Source organism: Meles meles, chromosome 10 (genome assembly GCF_922984935.1).
Source record: "Meles meles chromosome 10, mMelMel3.1 paternal haplotype, whole genome shotgun sequence".
NCBI classification, from domain to species: Eukaryota; Metazoa; Chordata; class Mammalia; order Carnivora; family Mustelidae; genus Meles; species Meles meles.
In genome coordinates this window covers 104,650,862-104,674,901 of record NC_060075.1, presented here as the reverse complement: position 1 = coordinate 104,674,901, position 24,040 = coordinate 104,650,862, and the positions used below count along the sequence as shown (strand labels likewise).

Genomic DNA, 24,040 nt, shown 5'->3' with positions numbered 1-24,040 from the left:
CACTCAAAGAATAAGATCAGACAGTTAATGAAAGTAATAGGAATTTCCTAATTTTTATACTTGTACTGCATTTATATAAAATAATGCTTTACAGCTTGAGATTCTGGGTTATGGGTGTCCTTTTTTCTTGTTTTCCGCTTTTGCTTGCTTTCAGATTTTCCACAATAAGAGCAAGTTTCTTTCATAAAGGAAGGAAGAAGGGGAGGGAGGGAAGGGAAAGGGATAGAAGGGAAGAGAGAGGGAGAGGGAGAAGAAGGAAGAAAGGGGGAGGGAGAGAGAAAGAAGAAAGGAAGGAAGAAAAAAAGGAAGGGAGGGAGGGAGGAAGGAAAGAAGGAAGAAGGGAAGGAAGGAAGAAAGGAAGAAAGGAAGGAAGAAAGGAAGGAAGGAAGGAGAGGGAGAAATACTATGTTGAAACCAAATGTGAAATGACTACTATAATAATTAAAGTCAAGAGAAATTTAATTTTTATCCACTTTCTGGCAAATAAAATATATTCCCAGTGTTGGTTATGCCCACCTTTCATAAATTAGTCTTTGCAACTAGCTGACATCAAGCAGGAGTTCACGTTTTGGAAAGATGCTTTATAGTAGAGTAACGCTAGTGAGTCTCATTATAAAATTCACTGCCATAGAAAATATTCCTCTAAAGGCAGAATTCAAAACCTCTGTTAAGAAAGGGGCTAAGACCCTCAAGATAATAACTGATTGAGGCAAAAGTAATTAATTGATGCTAAAAGAAGTAGGTGAGTGTCTAATAAGTAATAATGTATTTACATAATCTCAAAGTATCCATAAGATACTTACGAATATTTGCAAATTGCAAAGGATTGAATAGGTTTACAGCGGAGAAACCTGGCAGACATCACCTTAACTGAGTAATCAAAGATAACAGCATCAGAAGTGGGGAGTGATAGCATGTGTACCCAACATGGTGCCCACAGAATTCAGTACTGCTTCTTTGGTGTTCTGGCCCAAAAAACAAAGCCTGTGCTGCTGATGAGAAAACATCAGCCAAATATAAGGTGAGAGATACTCCACAAAATGACTGGTCTGCAGCCTAGAAGACTACCCGTGTCACGGAATACAAAGAATGACAACTGAACGCAACACGTGCCCTGGGATCTTCGGGCTTTTCCTTTCCCATAAATGACATTATTGAAAAAATAGGCATAATCTGAATGAAGTCTATAGATTACATAACAGAAGAGTGTCAATGCTCATGTCCTAATTTTTATAATCACACTGTAGTTAATATAAAATAATTTCTTGCTTTTAGGAAATATACACCAAAGTATTTAGCAGTAAAGAGTATCTACAGACCGCTTTTCAATGGTTCAGAAAAAAATCAGACATGCACACGTATCAATATGCATAATTATATAAATTATATATGTAGGGGTGTATATATTTACATATATAAATTATATATGTAGGTGGCTCAGTGGGTTAAAGCCTCTGCCTTTGGCTTGGGTCGTGATCTCAGGGTCCTGGGGTCAAGCCCCGCATTGGGCTCTCTGCTCAACAGGGAGCCTGCTTCCCTTCCTCTCTCTCTGCCTGCCTCTCTGTCTACTTACTACTCTCTGTCAAATAAATAAATAAATCTTTAAAAAAAAAATAAATTATATATGTTTATATGCATGAGTGTGCGTGTATGCATGCACACAAGCAGAGAGAGAGAAAGAAAAAACAAATGTAGCAAAATATTAACATTTAGAGAAACTTTGTGAAATGTATTAGGGAATTCATTGTAGTAGTCTCACAGCTTTTTGAAGTTTGCCGAAATTTAAAAAAATAAATAAGTAAAGCAGAAAAGGGGCTGGGTGGTTGAAGGCTCAGCCAAGCATTAGTCCTTCTTTAAGGCCCTGGCTGGAGTGGGAAGGCCCCTCAGTTCCTGAACTTGACACGCCTTCCTTGATACTGAGCTCTGTGTCTCTCTTAGTCCTGCAGGTGCCGCGCGTCTGGTACTTTCCATGTATTTTCCTACTTCAGTCCACTAACAGCACCGTGGAGTGGAAACACTCAGAGTCCTCATTTACAAGTGATGTTTGGATAGCTTGAGTAACTTGCTTATGGTGCCAGAGCTGGAATTTGCAGAAGCAGACTTGAACTCAGACTTCTCCACCTCCTCCTGCCCTCCTGCTTGTTCTACATCTGGGAACCATCTGTCTCTCCCATCACAAGCCTTTCAAAGTACCTCTTTTTGTCGGGGTATTTAAAACTCTCAGTGCGTCCCCACAGCTCTTGCACACGATGTGGGTTCCCTGAATTGATATGTACGGGCTTATGTTATCCCGTTTGCTCGGTGTGCCTCCATTAAAATCACATGGAACTCTGCCCTGTTGTTCCTTAAACGATTAGATTCTGGATTTAAAAAAAAAAAAAAATGAGGCAGTGACCCAGTTCATTAAGTCTGTAAATTCGAGGTCTTATAAGCTCTTTGACTTCATGTGAGCAACCTCTAACAGACTCTGGTTGTGGTTTGTCCGAAGCCCCTTCTGGCCATGGTAGACAGTGAAGAGAGACCAGACATTAACCTCTCCTGGCAGGTCTTCTCCGTCCTACTCTCTCCCTGTGCCAGCCGCTATGACCTGAGGCTGCTCTTATTCTAAAGTGCAAATGCCTCCAGGAGAACCCAGTTTAAGTCTGTTAAACTCCAATTTTGTAATTGCGTTCGTGCCCTAAAGGGGATTTTCTCTTTGCCAGCTAAGAGATTGAAAAGGACTCGAGACAGCAGATTGAAGCAGGAAATGTAGCCTTCTGATGGGGCAGGAAACGGTTTCCTGTGGTTTTCTATGTTTTGAGATAAAAACTTAGTAAATGCAAGCATTTAACTATGATCCCTTACCAGCAACCCAGCACTGCAGCCACCGAGTAGAATCCAATCTTCTCCCTTGTTGGCAAAGAATGTTTTCTTCGTGGGAAATATTGAGGAGGGAAGGATACAAGGTATGTCCTGACCTGATGACTACTGAGACAAATTTGACCTGAGAGTTGACAGATCCAAAACAGCTTGGAGTTTCAATGGAGGAAAGAAACCAGCAAGTATAAAAAATAAAAAGTAGAGGACTTGGTTGATTGGGATGGTTTGAATGGGACAGGAGAGAAGAAAGATGTCTCTTAGATCATGGCCATCTCACAATTTATATTGGTTCTGAAACCTCTTCCCCACTCATGAACTAGAAGACCTTTTTTTTTTTAAAAAAAAGAAAGTCAGTTTAGGGAAATAGCAAAGAATCAGGATGTGGGCAGTGGGGCCCAGTGCAGAGAGGGGTAGGATGGAGGCTGGTTTGCAGCTGTGTCAGTCTGCTTTGGCTGGTGATGTTGTGAAACAAATATTCCCACAGTTTGCTTTTCCTGGGTAGGCTGTGAAATAAACATCCCGTAACCTCACGGCTCCCGCTATAAACATTTATTTCTCCCTCCCATCACACATAGGCTGGGGGTCGGCTGCCACTTTCCTTCACTTCGTGGGTTGGGCTGCATATGTGTTCTTCCTTCTGAGGTGTAGGCTGAAGGCATAGCCCAATCTAGAATTGGAACATGCTGTTGCTGGGGGAGAGGGAACAGGAGCAAGAGCGATGGTGTAAACTCGTATCTCTTAAAACTTCTTGCTCCGAAGTGAACATCCCATTTAACAGGCCAGAGCATAGCACATAGTACATGGTCAAGTCCAAAGTGTGTGAGGTGGGTGTCTGTGGTCTTCCCACACGTAGCACAAGCAAGTTGCATGGCAGGCAGGATGTGTGATCCCTGCGGAGGAGAATGTGAATGGTGTCACCATCACAGCCAACTGTCCTTTCGATGTGAAATGATACAGTCACTTGTCTTCATTTATTCAGACAGAAAACATGAGGTCTTTGGGTGAGAAAACAGACTGATTTCTGTGCAGTCTTACCATCATTTCCCCTTGGAGGTGAAGCGATGGGAGCCAGGGCTTCCCTATACAGGCAGGGCTTTGTGCCACAGGAGAGAAACCCTGAAATTATGACTCTCAGCCCTTATATAGGAGCTCCTGGCCCATCTGGCCATGTTCCTCTCTGGAGAAAGGAAGAAAGACCTTTGTTCTAGAAAATGATGAAATCCTTTCTGAGCAGAGGAGGCAAAAGACTTACACTCCAGCAAGTAAACAGATGTTCCCAGAGCAGGTGAGATGACATCTTTCCAGAGGTGTCTATCTTTAGGGTGGCCATAAATCCCTCCCTAACCCAGGTGCCAGGGCTCTTTGTTCAGAAACCCCTTACCACCAGAAACATAATATTCATAGGCTGTTTTTCCTGATACTTGTGATTTTAATGTTCTGATTTGTAAGATTGTTAAAGTTGTTGTTAAGTTTTAGCAGACCCACATTTTCAGAGGTGGAAACGAGGACCTGTCCGGTTCACGATCCTTGGTAGGTGAATATTCTCCAGTGGAAATGCTGAGACCAGAGTGAAAAATCTCACACTTGTCTCCCTGTGCCAGCTGGTTGACATTATTGGGTTAAATGTTACATCTGGAACTTCTTCACGTTCCTATATACCATCAGTGTGGAAAGATAAAGTTTCTGATGAAACCACTTGGATATTCTAATTTTTCTTGCCTTGTAAACCCTCAATATTTTAGCATTGAGTGACACAATTTTTTACATTTAGTCCTTAGGACCTTTGAGACGCCACTGTAGAAAAGATGAGTTTTGAGCACATGCAGTCACATGGATCTGGGTCAGCTTATGCCTATGTTTTTGATATCTTTTTGGATTATGCATTCAAAGAAAACCTTTTGTTTTTCAGTGTCTGAAGTACTCTTATATGTGTCTGTAGAGTCTTAACATTTTATCCAGTGGAAAAATGTGTGACCGAAAGAGAGAACGGTAATATCCAGTCACCAAAGGTACTGGTAGTGACAGAGGTCACTAGATACCTCTCCCTCCCCCACGTACAACATCTATGGAAATAATTTTATGAAAAGTTTCCAAAATGATGCACAATGATAGCACTCTGGGGCCTAGGAACAGTGATGGATAAACATATCTCCAGAACTGATTTCCGTGCTACAGAGTATGACTAGCACCCGGAAGACCAGGGCCAGACCAGCACCAACCAACCTCCTGGCCAGCCTCCATTTCTCCTCTCTTCCTGTCTTCATCTGGGGTCTTCCACTCCCCAAATGCGGTGCAGCTGGAAATGGACATAGAGATACAGTGGGCGCAGGAGCTGTGATGCCTCCAATAAGCAAAGGCAGAACTGGGAGGGGCAGGAAAACAGAGGACAGTTCCTGGCAAGGGAAAGAGGAACTGCTTCATCCTACCCAGCAAGAAGTTTCCCTGTGGGTAGATGAGCAGGTAAGGAGCAGCAAGGATACCCTTCGGTCTGCAAGAGCTCTGCGGGCTAAAAGGCTGCTAGACCAACAGCACGCCTAGCTAGAGGCATTACAAGTTCAATGCAATACAGCCTTGCCCATGGCAGCGCTCTTCTCTCTGTAATTCTGAGCAGAGGCTCATAAAGACACCTCTTCCCAGGAGAAGGAATTCAGCGACAGTAGTGCCATTAAGGTTAGGTGATAGTAAGTCTTGTGTGTCCTGAAAATGTAAATGGCATCAAGTCAAGGGACTGAAAGAAATGAGCTCAGGATGAAACAAGACGAGTTAGACCCCGAGTTGTGCTGACGAGCTCATGGTCATGAAATCGAAGATAGGACCATACTCATTTGTGTGAGTGCATTGTCCCACTGGCCGTTAGTAGAGGAGTCCTTGCTGTGACAGCAACATGAGGGAAGTTCTAGTGACCCAGCTTGTGACAGGGATCTCTCAACAAGAATCGTTTTATTCAATTGGTGAGTCCAATATTCTGGTCTCCAAGAAGAAATAAGCTTTTAAAAATCTCATTCCAAACACGAACAGTTGAGCTTAATTTGTCCTTCTAGGCGGGTCCCTTGTGTTGCGTTTGGAATTGCCCACGTACGACTTGGCATCTCCTGTTGGAATTCAGTCGATCCTCACTGTCAATCATCCATTCTGAGGACCACTTAAAATAATTGATAGTCATGATGGCAAGTCTCTTATGGGGGGTGATTGTGCGAGTTGACCAGCTTTCTGAGGCTATGAGACACATCTGCTTAGAGTAAGTGTAAATTCTTTTTATATATCACAGGCCTCCTGGGAAGGCCAGGATCTCTGGGGCTTTTCTAGGATGCCCAGAAGGTGGCACTTTGACTAGGCTTCCCTGAAACCACTTCTTGGAAATGAGAAACCCACTCCCAACCAGAATCTCTAGATTTCTTCAGGGGTGGGTTTATGAGTGACTTCTTGTCATACTGTCTGTATGGCTTGGTGTTTCAAATAGCAAATGTACATTTTTTTCTATGATTACCAAAAAAGGATTTTAAAAAAATCTGTCATCTTTTTCATCTTTTATATTGCTTCCTTTTATCCATTCCACCCATAATGATACTGCTGTCTTCCTCCAGATCCGTTCTGTGGCTGAAGGCATAGCCCAATGCTATGATGCAGACCAAATGGAACAGGAGGCTAGCAAACAGCAAAAAAAAAAAACTTTTTAGCACACGATAAATTGTTATGTTATACGTTTTGTATTAGTGTTTAATCTTAGCTCATTTGGGTATGGACCAGATCCATATTGGCCCTGTATGGATATCTTATCTGCTTTTTTTGATTTTTAATAATGGTAACTTCTCCCCTGGTGACCTGGTAGGAGGGGACAGAGTGTTGACACCTTTCAGCCTTGATCCCTAGAATGATGCCGTTGGATGGCTAGTTTGCAGGGCACAAGTATGGATGTCAGGGCCTCAGGGAGCTGACTTGGGGACCAGGAAGGATTGGCCTCATTGAGGACTGTGCTTGCCGTGCCCTTCCCTTTGCTGTTAGGGCTTCTACCACAGGCCCTGCTGTAGTGATCTCCAGAAGCATCCTTCCTGCTTGGTTTCCCCACTGCTCTGTGCAGGATGCTCTGAGAGTCCCCCCAAGGGTCATAGCCCCTTGAGTGTAGTAGAAGAAATTGATAAAACTTCATATAAATGCTTGTGCATTTGAAGGAAGAATTGTGTAATCTTAGGTTACTTTCAGGGTACAACTGTGTTGATCCCCAGTACTGCCAGTTGCGCTTTCCTGTTGGGGTTTCCTCTAGTTAAATACTTGAAGAGGCTGGTGGATTTGTAAGCTTAGATGGGCCAAAAGCAAAGGGTAGGGCGCTTTTCTAGTTGTGTTCATGTAGACAGTCACCTGGTCCTCTTTTCATTCCTTAACTTCCTTGGGTTTCAACATATTCCTATGGAAGAGGTGCAATCCAGGTCCTGGTTGGTAGGGTGGTATGAGATTTTGGAATCTAAAGCTGGATCCTTTCTTTTTTTCTTTTTTTGGATTTTTTTTTCCATTTTATTTATTTTTTTCAGCGTAACAGTATTCATTGTTTTTGCACAACACCCAGTGCTCCATGCAAAACGTGCCCTCCGTATTACCCACCACCTGTTCCCCCAACCTCCCACTCCACTCTGCCCTCATTCTTCTTGGCCAGTGTCAATTTTTCAGCTAAACTATGAGGAAACTGTAAAAAAAAAAAAAAAAAAGAAAAAAAAACAATGTACAGTAAACTGTAAAGTAAAATACACCAGTATTCTCCCAGGTTAAGCGCTAAATCAGGAATGTGTGATTTGAATGGTCTTTTTTCCCCTTCTGCTTACTCTTCTATCGTGCATATGCACGTTTGATTAATTACATCAACATTTGGCTTGGGACAGGTGTACCAAGAGGCTTCTTTCCTATCTTCTAAAGTCTAGACTGTGAGTTGCTCAAGGACATAAACAGTCAGTCCCCATCATTCAGCAATTCTTTCATCCGTCCAATTCTCACTGTACATGGTAAGTAAGCCCTTAGACCAGACCTGCGCTCAGTACTGAGGACGGCAGCTGAGCTCCCAGAGAACTTTGGGTTGGCTTCAAAGACAAATGTTAAATGAATAGTTCTTTAGAATTATTTTGGAAAATCCAAAAATAAGTAGAGAGTGTTGTCCTGGAGCACCTGCGCTGGCTGGGGAGCCCAGGGGACCAGGGACTAAAGGCTGTGGAGGGGGGCTGAGGGAAGCATGTTTCAGACAGAGGGGACGGCGTCCAAAGAGAAGCAAGTGTCTCTGAAGACTGCATAGCTCCCTGGGTGGTTGGGGAGTCACGTGTGGGGTGTAAAGAGGCAGGCAGGAGGCCCAGATCCATTTTTGCACGCGCATATGAAATATCTCGACCTGTCTCCAGCTTTAGCCTAAAGGAAGCGTGCAGCTACGGAAACAGAAAAGAGCCACAGTGTGATGTCCTTTTATAAAAAGCATTCTAACCTGTCGTAGAGAATATGTGTAGGGCATGCACAGGGTGGGGAGACAGATTTGGGTTAACTGAGATTAGGAAGGAGAGACGCTTGGGTGATGATGAAGGAGTAGAAATGATGAGAAGCAATGGATTCTAGAATGGTTAAGAAGTAGTGGCAAAAGGTACTAACAGGGAAAACAAAGTTACTGACAGGGAGACCCAGCGGGTAAGGAGCTGTCACTGACTCTGGGCTTTGGGTTCAGGGATAAAGATCCCAACTTCTTTTTGTACTGTGTTTGGGCTGTAAGAAGCCCCAGTGGGTGTTGGTTTGGAGTTCAGATGAGAGCTCTGAGTTGTCATGGGAATTTGGGAATTGTCAGTGCTCTGATAGTAATTGAGGCCATGGATGGGAATACAGGCCCCTAGTGTGAATATAGGAGGGTCTGAAGACCTCCAACATGGAAAAGGTGAGTAAGGAAGAGCCTGCCTATGGGGCAGGGCTGGGGCAACCTGAGGAGCAGCTGGGAAGCCAGTGGCCACCATAGGGAAAGACATGAATGCCGCAGATTGTGTCCAGAATGGGGAGGAAGGGCACAAATCAGGACCCAAGTACATGGACCTTAAATTCTCCCTTCCCTATGCAAATCTGCTCAGGAGAATATCATCTGTGCATTCAGAATGCAAGCTTGCGACTTGTTTCTTGCACAAACCCATCTGTCAGCAAAGCTTCAGGTTTCACTGGGGTTTTTGGAAAGCCGATATCATATACCCCTTTTTTCTGGAGTGAAATCATATTGATTCTTTCCATAGCAACTTCAACTTCAGAGGAAGAGGAGTTTTACCAGAGTAAAGACTCATGACCCCAGTGTGGTACAGGGATTAATAGGATCCTGGTGGAAACACCACCAGCAATTTTCCCATGTCTGGCGTCTCTCCTCTAAGCTCCTAATTTTAGACCTGGTTTTGCTGTACTGAAATGCAGATGGTGTGACCAGGGATTGTTATTTGGGGTAATACTCTCCTGGCGACGCAAGGGACAGTATTCACATCTGAGTGAGTGCGCTGAGATGAGTCAGTGATATTTCCAGCAGTTTAACTGTAGCTCGGGTTCCTTTGTGCTTGAGGGAATCTGGTGAGTGGGGCATGTCTGAAGATGCTTTTAGGAAGTTTTCCCATCTCCTCCCCACAAACCCCACACTAAATCCTTGTTTCCTGAAAAGACAAAAAAAAAAAAAAATTTCCCCTTAGTCCCATGATTCTTACTCCTTGACTTTAAATTTTAAAATCTAAATCAAATTACCCATGCCGCAAAATAATGTGGCTTGCTACCTTGGATCCACATCATGAAAATGATTTTGATCCTCGTGTGATTTTTCCATTCACCTAGGGATCGCCCAAGCCAAATATCTCGATGGGGGTGGGGGGTATGACGTCCTTCTTTTGGGTAATGTCACTGGTTTTGTTTGCTCGGGATACACGCTGAGTTAACCTCGTTGGCCTTTTCCCCAGGAATTGATACGCGTACACGTGGTGGGCCATTATGCTGCTGCACCTGTGTAGTGTGAAGGTCAGTGTGTTTTTCTGATTCTAAGAACCCTTCCATGTCATTCCATTATAAACCCACTCCACTCATAATGGAATGTGCCTCAGCCCACCGCCCACCATGGTTGCCCGGCCCAGGAGTGCTCCACGGGCAGCTCTGACATCTGAGATCCATCACCCGTCCCACCCCTGCCCCCTGCATCCACCCCTATCGACTGTGCTCCATTTCGAGATGATGTTTTTTTGCATGTCAAGTTTCCCTTGTGTGATGTGAACCTACAGTTGTCGCAAGTGAATTGGTACCTAGAAACAAGCACCCTGGGATGGCCCTTCCGAAATGATAGCTGAGAACTCTGCGGGGCTGTCGGGAACTACCTGCGGCTGATGTGAATGCACTGAAATTCACATGGAGACCAGAGACGTGGTTTCTCTGGCTCACCTGGTCAGGCCAGCCACCAGGAGGTTGCTAGTTCATTGGAGGGGGTCTCTTGCAGCTGGGGGTGGGGGAGCTCTCCCTGGAAGAGCTTTTCCCAGGTCCCTGCAGACTTCCTGCCATGTCCCCTGCTTCCTGTATATCACAGCTTTACAGCTGTTGGGGACAGCCCTGGTTTATAATAATCATAGTTCACATTAGTAGACGCTATGTGTCATGATCTGTATTAGATGCTTTTACTGCATGAATCCTCTCTCCCCACAACAATCTGAAGAGGTAGGTATGACCGTCGTCCCCATCTTATTTTTGAGGGAACTGGGCATGAAGGGCCATATCACTAGTGAGTCTCCTGGTGGGTAAGAGAGGAGCAGGGAGGGACCTGCTTATCTGAGCTGACATCTCCACCCACAGGCTCTAGTGTGGCAACCCATAAATGAGGCTTTTGTCTGGAAAGTAATGAAAAGCTTCCATCTGCATAGTACTTTGCAAATGTACTAAGCATACCCACATACACATTCAGCTAATCCACGAACTAGCCCTGTGGGAAGGAGAGCAGAGCCCCGAGATGTTCAGTGAGCATCTCGGCATTCATCAGCTCTCAGAAGGCAGGCGGTCCTCACACTGGGGTCCCTCTTCCACCCCCAGCACTGCCTCCAACTCACCCACGGGAGCTGTCTGAATTAGAGTAACGGGCTTAGGGAATAAGCACTTTATGTTTTGTGTTCAGGAAGCATTAAATTAGTAGGTAATCCCATGCTCCCAAATGTGCAGGGACAATCCAAGGGCAGTGACTTTAAATGTTTTACTTTAAATGTTAAACTTTTCTTTTCTTACTGTGTTTCCCAGTTTGTTGTGCTGTCAGCAGCCGATTTATTTCTCTGAGTTCGCTCAGCTACCCACCCACTAGACTTCCCTCTCTGGGAAGGTTCAACTTTCTTTAAGAGAATGCTTTTCCCAACACACAGCACTCCTGTCTGTTTACATTCCCCTGGGACTTTTTGAATTTTTCTCTTTAGCTAGAAAGATACAATAGGAAGACTTAAAAATACCTTGTGGATACATTTAACCTTCTGGGAGAATGTTCTCACTTGCCCCTTTTCAGGACTGGTATCTTGGAAAGTTACAGGCTTTGCCTCCATTGCAACTACAAAGCTAAATGGGTACACAGATAATCTCAGGGGATTTTATTCAGCAATCCAAGAAACACGCTGTCCAACTATTCTCCCTCGACGTTTATGGAAGTGAGCTCTCCCTGATTAACAGGAGGGAGAAGATAGAGATCAGACTTATGTTCCCAAAGCACTTAGTTTGTGAAATACAAGCATAACCCCAACTTCCTACACAACAATGACACTAGGGACATTGTTTTTGAAACCCAAAGGGACAGAGGACAGCAACCTTATCCCCAGTTTCTGTGGAAAGTCAGTGCAAAACTCCTTGTCCCAGATTGCATGATAAAGGCAATGTTACAGCCCCATTACTTCTGTGTTTTTTGTTGAGATATTCAAAACTGAAAATAATCCCAAGGTTTCCTATGCCTTTCTGTAATACTTTCCCAGAAGATTCACCATGGTTCAGAAGAAGTCTGCATTACTAGCTGGATTTATAAAAACATCTGGAGATGAACACGAGATCACTAATGCAGATATCTGACCATTTCATGAAGATATACTTTTCAGGTTCTGGAATGATCCTGAGCAGGATGAATGCTAATCTCTAGAAGAAGACCAATAAAGAGAAGTTTCATACTGAGACCAGTGGTTCTCAACCAGGGGTAGGTCTCAGATCACCAAGTATAGCTTTGTGTGTGGAGCCCAGTCATCTGCATTTTGTAAAAGTCTTGGGGGTGATTCTTATATGCACCCCTGGTTGAGAACCAGCGGCTAAAACAGATGGGAGTTAAACCTCTCTGTGTCTGTGAATGAGAATAGAACCGAAATCTACACTGCAGATCTTCATGCTAGAGAGAGGATCTTGTTGCCCAAAGACAGGCTTCCTAAAGCCTGTAAAAGGTTCCTTTTGGAAAAGCAAACAGACTTTAGGGTTTATGTGTTGCAACGATTAGCTTCTGTGTGTCTGTTGGGTCCCCCAGGGCGTAGATACTGGTTGTGCAAGAGGGAAGTAACACCTGTGAAAGGAGAGAGGAAGGAAAATTGGTTGGGGCCTTCAGCCTGACGGTCTCCTCCACCCCAGGGCGGACCCTCGGGAGCAAGGCCTGCGGGCTCAGAAACACCCATGTTGGGTGGGGAATGGCCAAGCACTTGGAGCCCCACTGAGCTCGGAGCGTTGTAAGAAGACTGTGACCACACCCCGTAAGCTGAGGGGTCCCTGAAGGAGTTGGCAGCTGGAAGCAATGAGTCCTTAGCGCCATCGCTTGCCACACACTCCGGAGACTTTATAAAAAATCCGTTCTGGGCTTTTCAGAATTTGGTCAGAAGCAGCTGGAATAGGGAGGCAGAACGAAGATGGGGTCCTTTGCTGGAAATCACTGTCTTCTGTGGAGGGGGTGGGGGACGGAAAAAAGAGGGAGACAAACTTGGCTCATTCGACTTCTCTGTGTGAGGGCATGTGCTAGAAGCCAGGGCTTGGAAGAACAGGGCATGAAGATTTGAGGGATCTTAAAAACTCCTCATGTAGGAGGTAAAGCCCAGAGAGGTAGTGCGCTATCCCAGATCATTCAGAGGGGTAGGGCTCAAGGGATTCATGGGGTCAACCTCTGCCCCACCCAGCTTCATGTCTGCCTGAGACTGCACATCCCTCCTGAAACAGAGTATTCTTTGTCTCTTCATCCTCCTTGACCTCAATCTCTGTATGACAAAAAGAAATTGTATGTCTTCCTAACTTTAGTGTTCTTGCCAAAAAGTCTTCCAAACTGAAAATGATCCCAAAGCTTCCTACACCCTCTCCCCACACCATCACTTCCTGGAGGTGAGGTCTGTATCTAGAATGTATTAGTAGACAGAGGTGAGGATCCTTGGGCATCTGAAGCCCACAGCCAGCTTCCCTAAATAGCCACCATATCTCTGTCTTGCTTTTCAGTTATAGTCATTCAGGCATAAATGGAAAGTCATCAGAGGCCTTGAAGTCCATCCCACAATGTGTCATCTTGACACCAGTAGAAAACCAGCCAAAGAGAATCATTGATTCTCTGCATTTGTTGACTTGGGAACTCAATTGAAAGATCCACCGCTCGCCTCCTTCCCCTCCTCCTCCACCTCTCCCATCCCTCATCTCTTCATAGACTGCAGGTTCCGAAGCCCCAAGCCACTGGATAGAAATAACTAGTGGAGAAGCTCTGAAACTCCCTGCACGTGAAGCCACAAACTCTAGACCTCACTGAGTTGGGGACCACCATGCTCTCCCTCCAGCTGTTCTCCACTCAGTGTCTTGAATTCAGCTTTACTGGACCATGAGAGAGAAATTGTGTATCTCGCACTGCTAGTGGGTGAGCTGAGTCATGCCCTTGGCAGAGTCAAGGAACTACATCAAGGAGACCAATATCCTTAGGTGAACCTAGAAGGGGTCTGACCTGACAGAGGAGGTCTTCTTCAAGGGCCACTCACCTTCTGCCCCCCAACACGTGATGGGCACCCCCTCCTCACCTCCCTCAGAACCCAGATCACCTGGGGAGCGTTGGCTCGGTCTGATACCTGGGAGGAGCTCTGCCACCAGTATTTTCCCATTAGGAAGCAGCAATCTCGGGCCAGAAATAAAACTCTCCTGCTGACTTGCTCACAGCCTGTCCCAATAATTGTTCTGAGCGTCATCTGACGCAGCAGCCCCAGCGGAACGGGCCACACAGGCTCAAATCTGTCCACCATGCCCAGCAGGACCAGAGCCTCCAGCACAGAGCAAGGCTGTGGCATTGAACATCCTCTTGGTCTGCCCTTTAGAAGGTGTCTTGTTTTGAATACATGATCTGTCCTGTTCTTTCAAAGTAAGTGCTTTTATCCAAGGTCTGGGCTGTCCTTTAAACATATTTTTCTCTCACTTAAAGGGAAGTGTATTTCTAGTTATTTCTAGGCTCTTTTGTGGACTCAGCTTGAGAAAGGGAGACAGGTAGGGGAAGGGTGCTTTTGTGTGCAACTCAAAGATCGGTTGAAACTAGGGCATGCACATTGCAGAGCTGTTTTCCTCAGACAGCAGGTGGCTGGAAACGTGCGTGTGTAGCTAATTGTCTGGAGCTTTGCTTGTTTGAAGTAGTGTGTAGTGAGTGGTTTTGTTCAAGCAAGGGAGTGCTGGCTTTATATGTAGCCCCAAATGAGACGCCTCTCTTCTTAGCAGTGCTGGATTTAGAACCTGAATCTTCTTTTTCAGCAAGAACTAGAAGTCCCTTCATACTGCTTTTTTATCCCCTTATGCCCATTTGCATCGTGCCGAGTTCTTAGAGAACACAGCATCACTGGGATCCTGCTGCTGTCTGGGTCCAGCACTGTGTGTCAGCAGATGTGGTTCTGGGTCTGTTTGCTTAGTTATGCTTTCTTAGCAAAGAGTCATGTTTTACATGATTTCAAACAATAAGTCAGTATGTGAATGATCACAGCCAAATATATGCTGTACCAAGAATGGATACCTATTTTCTTTTCTCTTTTGCAGATTTTTTGGGTTTTCCCCCCCATAAAGTAGAAATTAGATTTTGGAGTATTTTATTCTGTGTAAAAGTTTTGGATATAGATTATCCATGTCACTCTGGTCTCGTGAACTGCTAGGTGTTAGATATCAGACCCCAGGATAAGGGTCCTAAGACACAGGCTTGTTCTGATTTGGATGATGTAGATGGAGATATGGACCTGTTATGCATTATTAATTTGGCAACTGTTTATTGAGCACCTACTGTGTACCAGACACAGTTGTGTTGGAGACATGGTCGTGAACAAACAGGCCCCTGCCCTCATGGGGATTTCTACCTAGTTGGGGAGGGGTTTTTTCAGAAATTAAAGTAACTATACAGCATGTCAGGAATTGGGACGTTCTATGAAGAAAGAGCAGGGTAAGGCTAGGTGGAGAAGAGAGGACCTGGGGACACCTGGGGTTGCCTGCTTTGCCATTGCACCCCAGCTTTGGGTATCATCTCCAAAAACTCATGTTATCTTTGAACTTGCATAAAAATTTAACCCAGAAGTCATTGAGTCATCACTTCTATCCTCCCTGGCAAGATTTATTTTATTGGGCTGCAATTTTTTTTTTTTTTTTTTTTAGTTGTCGGTTTTGTATTGAGGAAGGGTTTGATTCTGTTGATGAAATTTATTTAAAAAAACAGACAATTTGATAAAAAATTCAAAGTCTGAGCTTCTTTTGAAAAAAAAAAAAAAATCAATAGTTCTTACAGTATCTGGTCCACGTTGTGCTTGGCAGCAATTGTCAGGAGCTGAGTGAGGCAGTCCCTGTTAGATCAGGGAGCGTATGACCTTCTGGTTGTCATTGTTCCCACCTAGCTCACCTCCCGCTGGCCTCTGAAGGCAGCCCCGGCACCAGCCCATTTTGATGCCAGCCCTGCAATGCTCAGAGCGGTGGTGTATGAGAGACTATGAGGGAGCCTTGCTTCCTGGATGGACACTGGGGATCTTTCCCTTCGCACAGGATCTTACATATCCCGGCAGAGCAGGGGACTCAATGATTTACACTTCTTTCACGCATGACAGTTGCAGGTCTAAGTAACTAAGAAGCTCTTGGAGTTATGGATCCCATTACACTCCTGCCTAATTAAAACTCAAGCCCATTTCATCTTTTGTCCTTTATCTGTCCACCAAAACCTTCCCGGACTTTCTCTTCTCCAAAATGCAATTAGCCCAAGTATGTTATTTTGTTCCAATTTGCCATTTATTTCATTTCAGTGTGGTTTTCCAGAATATGATGCCATTCATTACCTGGCATCGGAGTGTGACCACAGGAATTCCGAGAGCTAGACCTGAGGCTCTCTGGTTCACATGCCCCAGGATCCTCAGGTCACCTCCCAAGAAGGTTAGCGTTCAGGAGTGTCCTCCTCCTTGTCTCAACTGGTTCAACCAGTGTTTGGATATTTCCAAAGGTACATAATTATTATCGTTGTTATCGTAACCATAGGTTTACATTCCCCCAATCAGTACGTAAGTGTGATTTTCACTTAAATCCATGATGGATACTAGATTCTTTGCTAGGCAATGCCCTCTCCCCTGTTGCACGTGTCTCTTCTCGTGTCAGAATCACACGTCTGAGTGTCCTTTACAACATTTTGCCCTGGTCAGTATCCCTGTCAGTAAGGGGCAGTCTGACCCTCACTCACAGGCTTATGCTTATTTTCCGGGAGTGGGTCTCTTTGTAACCACCCCAGGGTTGCAGCTGTCTCAATACAGAAACCAACAACTCTGGCATCAGCTGGGAGCTCAGAAATGCAGACTGCCAGGCCCATTCGGGAAATGCTAAGTCAGTATCTGCATTTTAATAAGAGTCTCAGGAAATTCATGTAGACCTTTAAGCATTGACCACAGTATAAAATGTCCTTGGGAACTAAGTAATTTATCAAAACATCTAAATGGTCATTAGGGAAAAAGCAATCTGTCAGTGTAGTTGAATAGTGGATGTAGAACGTGGAAAAAGCAATTAAAGTCCCTAAAAAACAGTTGTTAAATTAAATTGGATGTTATTACCAGTCAGGTGAGACAGAAAAGTGGTTAAGAGCTGACGTGGGGGTCCAGTGGCCAACAGCTAGGGTCCTTGAGGAAGTTACCAGCCCGGTCTTCTGCAAGTTCCCCTGCTCAGTAGATAGAACCTTCTGTAGGGCTTGGAAATACATCTTCAGCTGCCTGGGATCCACCAGTGAAGACTGCTTCAGTAGCTTTCTGCTGAGAGGCAGGCATCTAATTTTTGAAAAATCTTCAGGTCATTTTGAAGCCCAGCTGAGTTTGGGAACTACAGGCTCCTCATGGAGCCTCTAACTCCCCTTTTCTCAAATGAGGACAGTAACGTGGGTTTTTTAGAGAACTTAATGGTAGCACAAAGAGAAAGAGTGTGTCAAATGCCTTACACAGAGTAGCTGTTCAACACAAGTAGTGATCATGGCGAGGATGATGATAGGGATGGGGATGACGGTGATGATGGATCATAGATTCTTTACGAGGTGCTGGGGAAGACGGTGGTGGAAGCACTGATGATGGTGATGGTGAAGATGATGATGATGGTGGTGGTGGTGTAGGTTCCACTTACACGCCTGCTGGATAGCCACCAATCTGCATTCTTTTTCCTGAAATAGAAGCTTTACTTTGTGTATGGATCAGTGTGGAAGCCCAGTAACAGAAATTATCAGAATAAATAGGATTACTTTATTCTGGTGGCTGCTAGGCCTGCACCAGATATGAATCCTCCTTTTTAATAATTCTGGGTATTCTATTTTAAGTTTTTTACATTTATTTTTAATGGAAGTATAGCTGACCTATTATACTAAGAGGAGCAAGCTTCCAGTTATAAAATAAACAAGTCATGGGGGCAAAAAGTACAACATAGGGAACAATAATGATGGTGTTTTATGTTTACCTTGTACTTTCAGTTTTCTAGGTGCTTTGCTCTACATCACTTCCCTTGACATTCTGTCTGATCTTAAGGGATGCACAGAGCTCTCATGTGATCTTAACATCACTGGATAAGGACACAGAGAAGCAAGGGGCTTGCTTAACTCTGCTCACTGCACAACCTGAAAGGGGCTCAGGTCTTTGGACCCTGGGTCTCTATAGAAAGACTGTTTGCTGTATTTATACTAAAAGCTCTTTTTTTTTTTTTTTTTTTTAAGATTTATTTATTTATTTGACAGAGAGAGAGAGAGAGAGTGAGGGAGGGAACACAAGCAAGGAGAGTGGGAGAGGGAGAAGCAGGCTTCCCGCTGATCAGGGAGCCCGATGCGGAGCTCGATCCCAGGACTCTGGGATCATGACCTGAGCCGAAGGCAGACGCTTAACCAACTGAGGCACCCAGGGGTCCCTAAAAGTTCATATTAAGGAACGTTTCCCTGGCAAATCTTTTTGGTTGAGGGCTGATGAATCCCCACCAATTGTTAGGTTAACAGTTGTCTGGGAAATATCTTTGTTTCCTGAGTCAAGTGCTAAGTTAGTCTTACTTTTAGGTCTTTTCAAATCTGAGGCCAGAGAGGATTTTTTTTTTTTTTAAATGGAGAATCAATGACCACTGAGAGCAAAATAATAAAGGCCCACTAAACTGAAAAAATAACATGATTTAGATCATTGTTAGAAGAAAATATGACATGCTCCACTAACCCTATATTATAGTACTTGTATCTGCAATTTTTCATGAATTCCCTAAGGTAATTAGTTTTATGAAATATTGCCAGGTGGCACTTTTCTACTTTCCAAGCCCACTTGGAAATCTCCAATAAACGCTCTGACCAGAAAGCTCTGTCAAGAAGTTTTGCAGAATGTACTAGAGAGCATATCTATCAAACATTAAGTCAATACACAGTCCACTGACACCACTCTCCTAGAAACCTTGACAAAAAGCTCCTTGCCTCCTCCACCATTGTTTTTCCTTGGCAGAGCGTTCACCCCTCCAGCTCGCCAGAACACGATATAGGAAAGTGTGTGGGGACCCAGGGCCCTCTCAGCCCCAACTGCTTTGAATTGTCATCCCTCCTCTCCTCTTCGCCAACACTGGTCCTACCTCCCAGAGAAATGGCCAATCTCTACTCTCTCGAAAACCACAGGACCAACTGTAACTGTTATCTGTCTAAAATTGTGTCCACCCCAAGGCCCTGTGGTGTCACTAGAAGGAAGGATTTTGAATTACTTTCTCTCAAGTCACTTTCTCATTACTCACTGGGCGGCCCAGTGCTATTCCTGTATACTCATTCCAGTAATCCACTTTCTGTTTTTTTTAGCATTCGTGTGTGAAAAAAGTAATTACAAGTCAAGAAGGGGAGCACAATGTCTTGGATAATTGTTATGACAGATTAAAAATTAGTGCCCCAATTCTGCATTACTTAAGAATTAGGCATCTAGAAGCCCAATAGGTGTGCCCAATGCAATCCACATTACTAACCCATTTATAATGATTCCTCATCTGGAATCCTACTTTCAAGCCCGAGAGTTTGATGAAAACAACTGAGGTGTTACAGATACTTTCCTACTACAGATTCATTACTTCATAAATATTTATAGAGTGGTCACTCTGGGCCAGATGCTGTTCTGTATGCAGTCTGCTGAAAGAGAAAACTCACTCAAACCATAACCCGTATGGGTGTTCAGAAGGAAAAGAACATTGCTCAATGAGTATGTGTAAGGCGGATATTTACCCAGACTGGGATTTAGGAAGTGTACCTGAGGAAGGGACGGTTACTGGGGAATTGACATATGAATTATAGTTAACGAGGTAAGAAGGGAGGATTTTCTTATTATAAAAATTAATGTCATCTGCTTCCAAGGAAATCTGACCTCATTATTTAACATGGAGACATATGAAAAATAAAGCAAGTTAATACTTTCTAGTTCATCTTTCCAGAACAATCTTCGTAATATTTAAAGTGTACTGCTCATTACCTTGCAAACCATCTCCTGTATTTCTAGGCAATTGTTCTTCATGTTATTGCACACTCTAGATTAGTAGCAGGCTCTCATATTTTGAGAGTCTTCAAGGAAAGAATAATGACTGGCTATCTACTTTATCCAACTACCCAAAATAATAAATTTGCAGAGTTAGTATGTTGGTCACAGAGCCGTGTGTGACAGAAGAGGTCTACCGAGCACCATAAAAGGGAAGAATTACATTTCAAGCCAAGTAAAAATATAGCAGAGTAAAAGATGAGCACCAAAGTAATTTCTCCCAATTACTAATACCATAGTGAAATGCTGGAATAATTAATAAGTAATGCATTAGCCTAATGTGTGCCAAGGGAGTAATTGGTTAAGTAAAATCTACTGCCCTAAAAGCAATATTTCTTAGACGAGAGCATTCTCCTCTTTATCTCCCTTCTCTGTATATGGCTTCCCCCTCCTCTCCCCTCAAAGGGAAAAAAAATGAATACAGATAAGTATTGTCAATCATTCATTTGATTCTATTTATGCTCTGTTAGGCTCAGTTTCAACCTGAGATCTAAATATTTTAGTATAATTGATATAGAAATCAGGAAACAAAAAGGAAAAATGTTGACTCTTTTCCTGTTTGTGTTACAGTATTACTACTAGGCATTTGCTCATTCTTTCCATTGTTCATTCATTCTGTGACCCTTAACTGATTACCATAGTAAGAGCTGTGGGGTCCTCTAAATGGATAAGACACAAACAGATGTTTAGGTAAATATGGCATGTGTGTTGATATTCATTCCAAGAAGAGATGTTAGTAGTCGTTCATAAAAGACTTTTGTGGTCAAGTAAGCTAGAGAGACACTGGATTGAGCAAACATCCGATCTCTTCGCTGCAGGACCTCTCAGAGAGTTTCAGTTGTGTGAGAGGGAAATTCAGAAATGTAGCATTTTTTTTAAACATCAGCCACTGACTCATGATTCCTTGCTTATGCCCTGGGATTTGTACATTTAAGCAGGATTCTGCCTTCCGGGTAAGGACCCTGACATTAGCAGAGGCAGCTGGGACCCCTAGCAAGAGGCATGGGGATCTGCTCAGACTTCTCACTGGGATGGAGGGACAGTGGCAAACCTCTAGTGGTGAAGAGGCAGAAAACCAGGACAAACCATAGTCATACAGACCAAGCAAACTTGATGGCAATTTATTTTATTTGCATTACTAATTTTAATAATATTAAATATTAATAGTAAAAGCAAGACTTTGAGGGTCAGTAAGGTCAGGAATTTCGGCAGACTGGATAAAGTCTATAGGCTCTTGCTTCAGATTTTTTAGGTTTGAATCTCTGTTTTGCCACTGCTGATTTCTATGACCCAAGACTAGTTACCTTACCTCTCTAGAGTTCAATTTTTTTATATGTAAATGGAATTACAATAACAATACTGTAAAGAAAGAGAACCCTTACATAAGTATATGTTACAATGTATATAATTGCTAATATTCTATTTTGATCTACAAAAATTGCAATTTCATAAGGCTCACAGTGATAAGGTTAAAATGCCATGTCTTTTTTCTGACACAAAAATGTGCTTCTCCTGTTCTCCGACACTAACCGGGTGTCCAAAAATTCAGTTCATTTCTGACACTAACTCCCAGAGTCAGCATAGACCTTTAGTTTAAGGACTCAGCCCCACTACACTGCTCTTCCCTTTAGGCCCTACCTACAAATGGGGTGCCCAGGCCAATTATAAATTCTTCCCAGCCAAGTATAAATTCCAGGGTTCCTGTAACTCCTCCTGGTGATCAATAGTTTAGTGGAAAGACTTACAGAACTCAGAAAAACACTATACTTAACATTATAGTGTGTCATAAATAATTCCAGTTAGCAACCAGAGAGACATAGGGCAAGATCCTAAAAGGTATAGGCACAGGAGCCTCTGTTTCTATAGAGCTGGGGTGCCTCTTGGCATATGGATTTATTCACCAACCTGGAAGCTCCCCTGAACCCTGTCATTAGGAGTTTTTAATGGAGGCTTCATTAGGTAGGCATGATTGATGAAATCATTGGCCATTGGCACCTGATCTGAAGTGACCAGACCCATCCTAAAGCTCAGAGCCCACGAAGAGTCACCTCATCAGCATAAATTCAGGCATGGTTGAAAGGGGCTTATGCAAATAAGAAAAGATGATCTTATCACTCAGGAAAATTCCAAGGGTTTACATAGCTCTGTGCCAGAACTGAGGACAAAAACCAAATATAAGACCGAAAACCACATACCTCTTACAAGAACAAATATAAATACATATCTCCTAAGAACAGAAAATTTCTCAAACTGAATCAAACTACAAAATTTATTTATATCATATTTAAAGATTTATCTATCATCTATTTATTTACTTATTTATTTGAAAGACAGAGAGAGAGAGCACAAGCTGGGGGGAGCAGCAGGCAGAGAGAGAATGGGGGAAGCGGGCTCCCCGCTGAGCAGGGAGCCCTATTCGGGGCTCAATCCCAGGACCCTGAGATTATGACCTGAGCTCAAGGTAGACGCTTAACTAACTGAGCCACCCACATGCCCCATGTATATCATATTTAAAGGAGATGTGTATAAAGTAAATGATTAAGAGAGAAAAATTAGAAATAAAAAACAATAAAAGCTTACTATCAAGTCAAGTACTGTTTTCTGGGAAATTTTTCTTAATGTGACAAGGATGATAATACTGTATTGACGGAAATTACAGTCTCCAGTGAAAGAGCCATGAACCTCTCTGCTCCTCTTAACAATGTAGCACTGAAATAGGTGAAGCTGCAGAAAGTGAGCAGAAATGTACATCTGTTGAGAGTTTTAACTCATTCTTTGGCATACAAATATGACATAAATGTTATTACACAGAAGCCAAATAATATATAAAGTTAAAAATTGTACCAGTTTTTGGTGCTACATGATGGTTCCGGATTCCACATGCAAGAAGCTGGGAAGTTTCCACTCCATCCTAATGAACAGGAAGCTGAACACGCTGAAGAATCACCAACTCCTCCTGAGTATTTAAGAGAGGGGAAGACGTAGGGCAAACTGCAGCCCCCCAGGACTGGTGAGCCAGACTGGCCAATACAGGGAGTTATGACTTACCCGAGTGAAGACTCATGAGAAGAAACAGCCACAGGAATCACACAGAGGGAGAAAACCTGTGCTGTAGTTGATGAACCGCTGGAGGCTCAGTGCAGACAATTCTGAGAATTAGAAACCCCAGGGATCTAGTCTTAGGGGGCCGCCATGATTTTGAATGATTTAACCTCCCGGAGCTCAACCGGGTTCTGACAATAAATATCAGGGGAAAATACCCTCATATTTCTGGCAGAGGGAGGGAAAAAGGAACACCCTGACATACCTCAGAGCACTCTGTTCTTCTTAACAAAGCCTGTCCTCAGTGGAAATTAGTTGACCAGAGTCTAACCTGTTAGATTATTATCAGAGCCTAAGTGACCAGGGTGCAGGGGGAGGAGGGAAACCCACTCTAGCTACCCTGTCTCACCTAATGGGGGAGAAAAAAATGAAGAAACATTTGTGAAGTTGTTGGGAAGCAAGAATTTGTGTCCTTTCAAAGTCCATCTAGGTGGACTAAGGACCAGACTGACATGAGGCAGATTAACAGGAAATCACATTTAATAGTGTATGTAATCCACACAGATATGGAAAGTCCTAAGACAGGGAAAAAAAGAGATATATATGCCATTCTGGACTAAGGAGAAAGGGGTAGGAGTCTAGGATTTCAGAGGACAGGATCATTACTATCTTCTTATCACAGATGTTTGGTAATTGGGCGTTTGTCCTACCATATAGTTGAGTAACTCAGATAAAAATTTATCTCTGCTAATAACCCTTATTCTTGGAAAGACCCCCAATTAAGATTCTTCTGTGAGGTTAAAGGAAGGGAAAATTTTTCTCTTGAGCCCACATGTTCTCAAGTGCCTTAAGCTCAAAGTAACCCACATGCCACAGGGTCCTGAACCCCTTCGAACTTCACACTCTCACTTAAAAGGCAGTTCTAATCATTGGACTAAAGAATGTTCTCCTCCCCCAACATCTCACTACCACATTACTAGAGGCTTATTAGAGCAGTTCTTTTTACCCTGTGCATCATGTCAGGCTATCTAGGAAAAAGTGACAAGGCATACTGAAAGGCAAAAAACATAATTTGAGGCGACAGACCAAGCATAAGAACCAGACATGACAAGGATCTTAGAATCATCAGACTGGGAATTTAAAACAATTGTGAT

The 24,040-nt window shown here is 43.5% G+C and overlaps 1 protein-coding gene across 4 annotated transcripts in view; it reads left to right on the top strand.

Moving 5' to 3' along the window:
* The window catches only part of HECW1 (HECT, C2 and WW domain containing E3 ubiquitin protein ligase 1), a 466,123-nt gene that overhangs the window by 127,150 nt on the left and 314,933 nt on the right, over positions 1-24,040 (top strand). Inside the window, exon 2 of one of the 4 annotated variants that reach the window (XM_046021546.1) lies at positions 9,798-9,855. The exons of the other annotated variants lie outside the window; for them this stretch is intronic. Within the exon in view, the coding sequence (XP_045877502.1) occupies positions 9,829-9,855 (27 nt within the window). The 5' untranslated portion in view covers positions 9,798-9,828. The remainder of the gene's footprint in view (positions 1-9,797; positions 9,856-24,040) is intronic. 4 annotated transcript variants of the gene reach the window in all.